This window comes from Paramisgurnus dabryanus, chromosome 21 (assembly GCF_030506205.2).
Source record: "Paramisgurnus dabryanus chromosome 21, PD_genome_1.1, whole genome shotgun sequence".
Classification (NCBI taxonomy): domain Eukaryota; kingdom Metazoa; phylum Chordata; class Actinopteri; order Cypriniformes; family Cobitidae; genus Paramisgurnus; species Paramisgurnus dabryanus.
Genome location: NC_133357.1, coordinates 3,409,970 through 3,420,975, shown reverse-complemented (window position 1 = coordinate 3,420,975; position 11,006 = coordinate 3,409,970). Strand labels below are relative to the sequence as shown.

At 37.9% G+C, this 11,006-nt stretch overlaps 1 protein-coding gene across 1 annotated transcript; it reads right to left on the bottom strand.

The window, feature by feature from the left end:
• Window positions 1-4,572: 4,572 nt before the first annotated feature.
• gpr182 (G protein-coupled receptor 182) lies at window positions 4,573-7,414 on the bottom strand. The gene is made up of 2 exons (XM_065286646.2): window positions 7,273-7,414; window positions 4,573-6,270 (listed from the first exon to the last, which is right to left on the bottom strand). The coding sequence occupies exon 2, from the start codon at window positions 6,265-6,267 to the stop codon at window positions 5,188-5,190; it is 1,080 nt and encodes a 359-aa protein (XP_065142718.1). The 5' UTR covers window positions 6,268-6,270; window positions 7,273-7,414; the 3' UTR covers window positions 4,573-5,187.
• Window positions 7,415-11,006: the final 3,592 nt, after the last annotated feature.

Here is an 11,006-nt window from a genome sequence, read left to right as displayed (position 1 = left end):
CCTTTTATGTCCCTCATACGTAAGCGTAATCCGGCGCTGCACAGACCGATAGGCGAGGTTTGCCGCTTGCAGTTAGGGAGGAACTGAAGACGGAGCCGTCAAGCCGGACACCTGCTGCTTGCCGTAGTGACGTGTGCGCCGTGTTTCCTTGTTTGTAATGGCAAATGAAGTGAATTAGATGCTGAATTTGATCAAAACAAACCTTGTAATAAAAAGTTGCAACCAGAAACGGTTACACTTTATTTTGATAGTCCACTTTAGACATTCTACTAACTATAAATAACCTGCAACTTCATGTCAGCTAACTTTCAATATTTTGCAACTATAGGTCAACTAACTTTCATTAGTGTATTAGTAGACTGTAAGGGTTGGGGTTAGGGAAGAGGTTTGGGTTAGTGGAATAAGTTGACATGCACCTGCAAAGATACTTATAGACAGTTGAATGTCTGTTGCGATATCATCACAATAAAGTGTTAGTAGATATTAAGCAGACAGTCTACTAATTCTCTAAATAAAGTGTTAACCCAGAAACATTTTATATCGAATATTTTAATTGCTGCTTATACTGTATACCCGAAAATAACGGGAAACAAGTCTATATTATTAAAATACCAATAGAGTTTGGAATTTTCATTTTATTACACGACACAATATAACATATTTAAGCATATTAAAGTGTTTTTTTCCTGTTTTAAACATGAATTTATAATGTTTATTAGTGGAACTAAAGGTTGGATTAAACTTGAAACGCACATGATCGTTGTCATCAGTGAGGCAGCCAATCACGTAAAGCTGTTACCTCATCACAACTCTGTGCAGCCGCTCTGGAGAAGCTGCACCGGCTGAGCTTGCCGGCTACTTTCGAAACGCTCTCGCGGTACTTAAAAACCATATGACACAGTCACGTGCCTGCAGCGCCAGCTGAAGTCGGACAAAATTACTAACCGGAATGCACTGCTCACAGCGCCGCATGAAGTCGAACATACCTATTTTGTGTTGCAATGAACCTCCGTCCGGGCGTTGTGTATTGTACGCTTCTTTTGTGAGGGTGCTTCACAGCGCGTGGTCTTGCAGTGTTGCCAAGTCCTCGGCTTTTTTTAACGTAAATTCTGTAAATTACTGAAGTGTGTGTGTACAGAACAGGATTAAGCATTAAAAGGTGAAGTGACAACCCAATTTAATATGCAGTGTGTACGGGACCGTCTCCCCTCCTGTTAATTTACTGCAACACACTGGCAGGCAGCAGCCAGTCGCATCATACTTGCAGACAAACACATCACACACATCAATGCGTGGCTAGCACAATGTCCTCAAAGTCAGTGTCACGGAGTGACTTAGGGCGGAACCAAAAATGGAGAGGAGAGGTTCCGCCCGGACCGGATTTTTCAAACTCATTTTTACTTCCTGGTTCTCCACGGCAACGAAATCAGGCGTAATTCGCTACAGGTGCACTGTAAGCCCATACAGGTTGATTGAACTTAAAACATTTATGGAAACTCGTTGCCCTAAAAAAGTTGATTTTGCCTGGTTGAAATAACAATTAATTTTAAGTTTAATGTACTTAATGTTTTAATTTCTTCCAATATTCCTGCACTCTTAACCCAGTTTGGATGACATAGAAATGTGTGAGGAAACCTGTTGCATATAACTTTAGTTTTTATCACTTTGTATTACTTTTAATGGTATTATAACAAAAATTAATGACTGATTTTAAGTCAGTCATTAAATAAACGTAATTCTCCACAGAAACACACAAAATTGTGTTTTAACATACATTGTAAGTACAGTGGACAGAAATACAATAAAATGTTTTGAACAGGGTTCATGTACGGAAACACTGATCACCTGAACGGTGACTTCACAAAATTATAATTTATAACAAAACAACATCAATAATATAAGAGCTTGAACCTATGACATTTTATTAACAAATATTTGAATTGAGAAAGTTCTTATCAGTTTTTAATTTGTGAAAAAGCAGAAAATAATCAAAATATTCAAGCGCAAAGGATTATGGGTATTCCTCATAACATGAACTAATAATTTTAAGTTCATTTTACTTGAATGTTTTGGTTTAATAGATTTTGTAAGGTTAACAGTTAAATCAACAAATCAATTTAAGCTTTGGCTTCAAAACAGAAAATATTAATGATTTTTCCTTGATTGTTTGAGTAAAGACAATTTCTGGGTTAACAGTGTGCGTGTGTGAGGCAGTGTTTATTGACGGGGCGGTCCCTATGATTGATAGGGACATAAAAGGTGAGCTGAAGAAGCAGAATGCGCGTCGATCTTGGGCGAGTCAACTCCTGCCTTGGGAAGAACAACAACCACCCGCCGCGGAAGAGACTGCAGGCCCCGCTGATCCGGGAACCGCGAGGAAGCGGGCGGAAAGAGTGCGGGGCTGGTCTGGGCGAGAGGACATTTTTAGTTTCCCTTCCCCATTCCCTTTCTTCTTTTTAATTAAATTAAATAAAGTGTTATCATTTTACTTATCTTTCGTTTGTCTGGTCATTGGGGTGCTTTGGGGACCTCCTCGAGGCGGAACTTTGGTAAGAGCGTGACCCACGTAGTTCGTGGTCCGCTCGGGCCGTGACATCAGCAATAAAGTTTTGCTTACGAAAATCATAGAGAATTTATTTGCAAGACATCTGGTAAAAAGAAGATACCTTTATTTCCCTTTCTTTTCTTTGAAATCAGTTTTTATATGAAACTAGTTGACATAGAATAAAAATGTTCATTGACAATGACAAGATGCAATAGAGGTATTTTTATTACATTTTTTATATTGCCATTGGTTAAATGGGTTGAAAGGTTAAAGTATTAAACCATTTACAATACAAATTTTGTATCTTTTTTCAATTTAATTACTTTCTGGACTCGGGCGGACTCGACTTGGACTCGGCCTTTAAGAACTCGGACTTGAGTCCAACTCGGACCCTTTTGGACTCGGACTTGATGTTTAAGGACTTGGTCTTGACTCGTACCCGACAAATGTGGACTCGGACCCAACTCTAGGAATCTTATTCAATCAAAATTAAAGTTGCAAAACCTTCCTTCAATGGACAAGTTTAAACCAGCTATTTGGCTATATATATTTTTTATACTGTAGATATCAATATGCAAATTAGTCCCCGCCTCCACTATTTTGCACCACCTCTGACCAAAGAAGTCCAAAAAGCTTGCTGGTCATGTGATTCATGGAGACTTCAGTTAGTTCCTAAAAGCTCCATAGTGAACCGTTGAAATACACTGAGTTGGAGTTCCATTGACATTTATCTTTACCCTGCTTTTACGAACACAATTTCATATTTTGGAAAAACTGTACCACTGCTCTTGTTCATATCATATTTACAGTTCTAAACTAAACCTCACAATCAAAGTAATATATTTAGCTTTCATTTCATATCCATTGTGAGCTATATGTACAGTTATCATCATGGAGAAAATGAACCATGGTTTTAGTCTTGAAAAATTGCAATACTTTTGAGCAAATCACACCACCTTCTTTATGATGCTAGCGAAATATTTTGCTTTCCATTCTGTGTTAAACACGCAACATACAGAGTTTATTATTTAGTTGCAGTTCTTATTTTTCACTCATTCAAGTTAAGCAGTCAAAATGTATATGCACTCTTTGGCGGCCCCTGCAGCAGGTGGCGCCTTAGGCGAACGCCTAGTTTGCCTATGCCTAGAAACGGCCCTGCTCGCATGTTAAATGAATACATTCCATTCAAAGTTTAGTCTCATCTATGTTAACGTAGCTGTGTAGTGCTATAATATGTTCGGCGATGTGTTATATCACACAGAAATCTACTGGCAGAGTAACAATTAAAGGTCCATTCAGGCTCACAGTTTTAATCAGTGGTTTTGTGGGAGTGTTAAATCAGTGAGCGGTATCTGTCTGTTTATTCAACTGTATATAAAACTTCAGATTAGGGTTTTAAAACTCACTAGAGGTGCAGAATGCCACACGGCAACATTTTGGTATTGCACCAAGCTAAAATTTGTTGTAGCCTATTCATTACAAAAAGTAAAGATAAAGCGTCTAATAAGGTTTACGCGGATTGATTTTAATGATTTGTTTTCCCCACTACGTTTTTGTGGGTGTTCCCAGTCATGCCGACAAAGTCTATAGATATATATATGGTAAATTTAAATGGATGCTACATTCTGCAAGTTCAGTTTCACATAACGCATACGTGAACTGCGCGTTTGCAGCACTAATCTTTAAGCGCTGGGGGGAGCAGGGGCAAGAGTACCATTTTTCAGAAAAACATAATTTTAAAAGATAATGTTTTAGACAGAGATATATTTTTGGGTGTGGTCAATAGCTAAAAAGTGTAGTCTATCAATACCAGGTGGTATAAAAAAAATGTAAAAGGACTTCATTAGAATTTCACTTTGAACATAAGCAGAGAATTGTTACTTTTGACCCCTGTCTGCTAGGACGAAAGTAACACGCAGGTGGGTCAGAAGTAACACAACTGAACAAGAAAGATTTTTGTGTTACACTTGTTGTTAGTAAATATACATGACTGTAACCTTGTTTATATGTAACTGCAAACATATTTTTTTATTTATCTTTGTAAAAAATAATAAAATTACATTTTCATTTAAAATTTCAGTTTCTTCAAATGCATCCGCCAGTACAAACTTTAAGTGTTGAAAATAAAAAAAATTCAAAAGTTTGAACACTATGAAAATTAAATGAAATCAAATCAGAATAATATACATTTTCAACATAATGCAGTAGTATTAGCAGCGGGACAAAAGTAACAAGTTTACTTTCGTCCCAACAGGATCTTCTCACATTTCAACACGATTTAATTTTATTTTGAAAAACTCTGAAAAGGCCAATTTTAGGATATGTTAGCACTAAATAACCTGAGATTAATCAATACTGTTACACATGAAACACAATGCGTTATAAGAAAAAAATACTATTTAGGAGTCTATGCGGCATCCACACTTTCAACTTTGTTGATTTGATTGGTTAAATGTTTGTGACATTGGAAACCAAGCTGATTTTAAACCGTGGGAATGAGACTGTCCCCAATTTTTATGAAGAATATATTCAGCAATGGTGTTGAATGATGAATTTGATCATGGCTTGTCTTAAAACATATTAAAAACACCGCAAAGACATATAAGCAACAATAAAAACCAAATTTCCCCCGCAGTGGGACTTTAAGCTCCAATGTCCGAGTGGCTTGTGCTGGCATTACTGAGCTTTCGTTCTTTAACAGCAGTCATGCCTTTGTTGTCGGCCACTGTGTTAGCCGGTGCACTCACAGACGCTGAAGAGATACGACTGATCATGGCGTTTATTAGGTTATTGCGGAAGCTCTTGCTGAGAAAGTTGTAGAGGATCGGGTTGGCAATGCAATGAAAGAGCGACAAGCATTGCACCACGCTATATGAGAAGATCAACATCCCGACCAAGTTGCAGGAGAACTGGTAAGGATTCAGATTTTCCACCGTCAACATGATCATCACAAAGTGGTACGGCAACCAGCAAGTCACGAACACCAACGAGTACACGTGCACCAACCAAACATCCCGTCTGTTGTGGACGTCCGGGGCTGTGCGGACAGCTCGGGAAATCAGTATATTGCAGGTGATGATGACGGACCCCGGGCCCAGAAACTGGAAAATCAAGCCAAGGAAAGAAACAGCCACATACCATGCCGTGTGGTTGTTCTCGGGAAACATGAAGCAGCCCGGTTTGTCCCAATCTAGCAGATCCATGTGAACGTTTTCCAACAAGGCCAGCACAAGGGACAGGAGCCAGATACTGGCACAGAGCCGCCAACGGCGTTTGTGGTGTGGTGGGAAGCAAGCGGGCGCGTTGGGCCGGGTCAAGGACAGGTATCGCTCCAGGGTCATGAAGGCCAGGAATAAGGAGCTGTTGTAGATGTTGATGACGTACACAAGATGCGTGACCTTGCAAAGGAAATGACCCCACAGCCAAACCTTTTCTAAGGTCATCTCCAGCATGTAGAAGGGCATGGTGAAGACCACCATCAGATCAGACAGGCTCATGTTGATGATACAAAACAGCACGCCGTTGGCCGAGTGCCTTCGACGCCAGTTTACCCACACCACCAGGCTGTTCGTGCCCAACCCCATCACAATCAGCACCAGATAGAGGAGGAATAGAATGATCCGGCGGTTGTTATCCCTCTCGTAGAAATTAATGCAGTCGTAAATGTACTGCCACGTGTCATTGTTGTAGTCATACGATGAATTGTGAAGATCACCTGTCATGTTCTGCAAAGAAAGGAGAGTTGATCAAACACAAGCCAGCATTTTTAGAGTGCATGTAAAACTGGGTGAGAGCCGGAGAAGTGATTATATGAAATAATGGCAGCTTGTAAAAATGCCACCACAATGTAAAAAGCCTAACAAAATTTGATTTTGTACTTCTCTGAACATCCTAAGAAAAATCTTGACGTGTGCCAAACATATTCATTCCTTTCATTAGAAAACTAAAAAAATATATTTAAAAAGCATCTCATGGTGAAACCCATCAAATGCGATGACTATGAGAAAGATTTTACAGACTCTAGGAAAAGGGCGACTCACTGAAGATGCTAAAATATAATTTTGAATGCTTTTTGACAAAACATCATTATAGTTATGTGGAAACATTTCCAAAGTGTTCCTAATAATGTATGTTTTGTAATATATATATACATTTCTGCATTGCAAAACTTCTCAAATTACTACATATTTTGGATTCTTTACATTTGTAATCCTCCTAAAAGCCACTTTGAATAATACTGCTAAATAAATTATGTGAACCAAACATATCAAATAACATTAAGATTAGGACAAACAATTTTGAATTTATTCATATTCACCAAATATAAAAAACATTTATATTTTAGACTAAAAATGTTGGGTTAAGTTGGGTCAAATATGGACAAACCCAACAGTTGGGTTCATTTCAACCCAAATGCGGGGGTTGTTTCAATCCATAATTGGGTAACAACAAACCAGCATATGGTCACTTATTACCAAACAGTTGGGTTTGTCCATATTTATCCCAACCATGGGTTAGCAGAGATTCAATGGGTGCCATTGGTGCTATTCACACATTACCAACTGCAGAAAAAGCTTTGGAGTATATTACTTTACTTAAAATAAAAAAAACATTTTATCCAAAACCCCATCACTGTCTTCACCCCTAATTATAAAATAATAACATCAGGGATAAATGCAAATAAAATTTGTCCTGCTTCTTACACCACAAAAGTTTAGGACACTCACCTCTTAGCACGTGTTAAGCAGATGAGACTTTTGGGGTTGACCCCTCTAAGGTGAAACAGTCCTGGAGAAACAACACCAGAGGCTTTGCTTTATTGCAACACTGTACAGGTTTTAGCCAAACGTTGGCTTGTGTGGCAAGATAAATTCTCTCTCTTTTTCTCTCTCTCTCTCTCTTACAAACCCCCAGTCTAGCTGCAATATCATCAGGTCCACAGGACATCCTCACAGGACAGGAGGGGGTTGAATCCAACAGGAAAGATTTGAAGAATCTTTTGATTGCAGATGGTATTGTGAATATAACCAGAGAAAATGTTTGTTTTTGTGTGTATTGATGTAAACAATCTGTGGAGCCGAGACGGAATTCAAAAGGTTGTGGCGTAATAACTAAATGTGGATTATGCACAATCCCTCAGGTGTTTATGTTACAGTGCATTCTTTTGCACAGATTGTGGAGAGCAATCGAGCCAATTCTGTGGAATGGTAAATCTTATCGTTGGCTCAAAAACGTAACTTTTCAACATTCAGGAGGAATTTTATAAAATATGTATTGCCAAACACTTTGCAAGCACCATGCAGTTTTATTCTCTTTTACACACATTTTATTTAAAACGACAAGACATTTTTAAGATGAAGAATTAATCTTTGGTGTCCCCAGAGTACATATGTGAAGTTTCAGCTTTAAATACCACATAGATAATTTATAATAACATGTTAAAATTGCCACTTTGTAGACGTGAGCAAAAATGTGCTGTTTTGTGTGTTATTTTTAAAATCAAACACTGATCACCATAAGGGTGGTTTGTTGAAAATGAAACTCAGTAAAAATATGCATTTGGCAGATGCTTTTGTCCAAACATTTTGTATATTTTTATCAGAATGTGTTCCCTTAGGAATGAACCAACATGATCTCAAGAATTTTTATGAGGTGCTTGCATTTGCACTTTTTAATGCAAACACTGATCACCATAATGTTGGTTTGTTGAAATTGAAATTCTTTGTTGAAAAGTTACTGGATTGATACTTTTTACATTTTATAGGTTGATAGAAGCACTGGGGACCCAATAATAGCACTTAAACATGGAAAAAGTCAGATTTTCATCTTTTCATATTCTTTAATTTCTTTTTTATAATACTATAAATTATTTGGTATACTTTACTGTGTTCATAAGACTGAAATGACATCTTCATTATCATGACATGACACATGTCATGAACATAAAGGAGATTTTATGCACCTATATGACAACTGTCATTAAGTGTCATTTGCTCAACTATGTCATTTTTAATGCAAAGATGACATTGTTTGAGATGTCTTTGTTATGACAACTTGACATAAACCAATACATCATAACTTGTCATGACAACTTGACACAACCAAGACAACATAACTTGTCGCAAATCTTTTAGGCATCATAATTTAGGCGCCACCGCTGAAAATGCTCCAGTCTCCTGTCAAGGTGTCATGTCAGTCTTATGAACATCCCTTCAAGTAAAGCATTAGCAATTATTTTTAAAACATTTCAAATACCACAGCTAAAGTGCAGTTATTTTGTTGTATATGGATTAACTAATTCAATGAATCTGATGAATCTGAACATTGACAAACTGATTCAGTATAATTGATAATCCCTGGAGAATCTTTAACAGCTCTGAAACTTTAAAAAAGGAACAAAAACATTCGCTAGATTTTGCCTGATATGCTGAAATAACACAACTCTCAGCAAGACAAAAGCAGGAAATGCTTTTGTGACTGATGGGCAAGTGAGTGGCAGGCATTACGAGAAAGGTAGGAAGCCAGACATACATCAAATCCCAACATCCACGATGGTCAATTCAGTAACTCAACACACAAAGGTCCTAATAAGAACGTTTAGGTACAGTCATGTACACATGTGGTACCAACATGTAGGCTACCTTTGATAATATGAACTCTTTAGGTGCAAAGGTGTACTTCTGAAAGGGTACCGTTCCAGTGACAGCTAAGGACCATTTTTCGGACGCTTACTAATCTTATTTAGATCTCCGGGTCTGGCCGTACCACTTTTAGCATAGCTTAGCATAATCCATTGAATCTGATTAGACCATTAGCAGCACGTTTAAAAATCACTAAAGAGTTTCAATATTTTTCCTATTTAAAGGGGCAATCAGTAGGATCTGGGGGTCCATCTAGTGGTGGAATTGTATTTTGCATTCAAACGAACAGTGCTTACTAGCTCCTCCCCTTTCTAAATGCGTGTTGCAACTACGGTAGCGGTTATGTAATCGCTGATCTCCTTGTCCGTTGCAGCTGGTTCACGTGTTCTGAATGAAAATGCGTTTTGGAAACGCGTTGGAAGGCAAGTGCTTTTTGTCCCTCTCTGCTATTATAGTTTATCAATACGGCGGAACGACATGGAAGCCTCCTTGGACTTACCCGTTCAATGTAAGTAAAGAGAAGAAATACTAAGCTTACAAAGAAAAGTCAGATCACTGGCAGAGGTCATTTGACACCAACAAGGACATATTTATGAATCAAGACATTGATTTTGATTAATAAAACACTTAAAATCCTACTTATTGCCCCTTTAAAACTTGACTCTTCTGTAGTTTCATTGTGTACTAAGACCAATGGAAAAAAATTTGTTGCGATTTTCTACTTATATTACGCAAAAACCGAAAATAGTCCCCTTGGTAACTTTCAATAGCAGGGGACTGTTTTCGGGCACTGCGTAATATCATTGTGCCTCCTGCAGCCATGGTACGGCAACAAAATCCTTGATTATTACGCCGGAATGAGAGTATAGTTCCTAGACATATCTGCCTAGAAAATCACAACTTTTAATTTTTCTCTCGGTCTTAGTACACAATGTAACTACAGAAGAGTCAAGTTTTAAACAGGAAAAATATCAAAACTTTTTTGATTATTTTTAGTGCAATCAGAGGCGTCATGCCCATTCAAACTGAGGGGGCACCTGCCCCCTTGGTTTTTTTGAGCCAATGGATTTTGCATCCAACCTCAAAATCAAATAAGCATCCATTAATCTGTTATTTGACTTTTAATCTGTTAATATGCACAATATTATACATTCTGTGCTGCGTCCTTGTCACTTTTCGGAGATTTTCGCCGTTTTGATCGTGTTCTGATCATGTTACATTACTTTTATTCTGGCGGCAGCTGGCGCTGCAGTCAGAGCGCAGTCGCAGACGTCATCAGCGTCTGGCCGCGCTCACGAGTGCTCTGCTGTTGCTGGCTTGCTGCTGCATTTGGCTATCTGAGGAATTTAAACGTGTTAGAAACGCTCACAACATTTCCAAACCCCAGTACGGTAATGTGCAGTTAACCTTCTCTGTGTAGAAAATGTATGGTTTTAAATGTGACCGTCTCAACGTTATATTAGTAGAGATTCATCTTCTTGGCACAACGCCAAAGTTCGCCAAAGTTCACGCGGGCGCGGAATCTCACATGCTCACATGAGGTAAAATTTAATGCAAAAATCCGTTCCTCTAATAATTTTATCTAAACATATTTTTTTAAATCATTATTGAACATTAAAATCAATCACGTGGCTATAGCTTATGTCATTTTCGTTGTTTATATACTTTATGGATTTAAAATTACATTAATTTTATATGATAATGTAGTTTTTGTGCAAAATGCATTAATGACACAATTAAACAAGCCATTAAGACTTAAATAAAACATGCCGTTTCAGATGTGAATATGATGCAAATGTGTCATTATTCCGATTGAATAG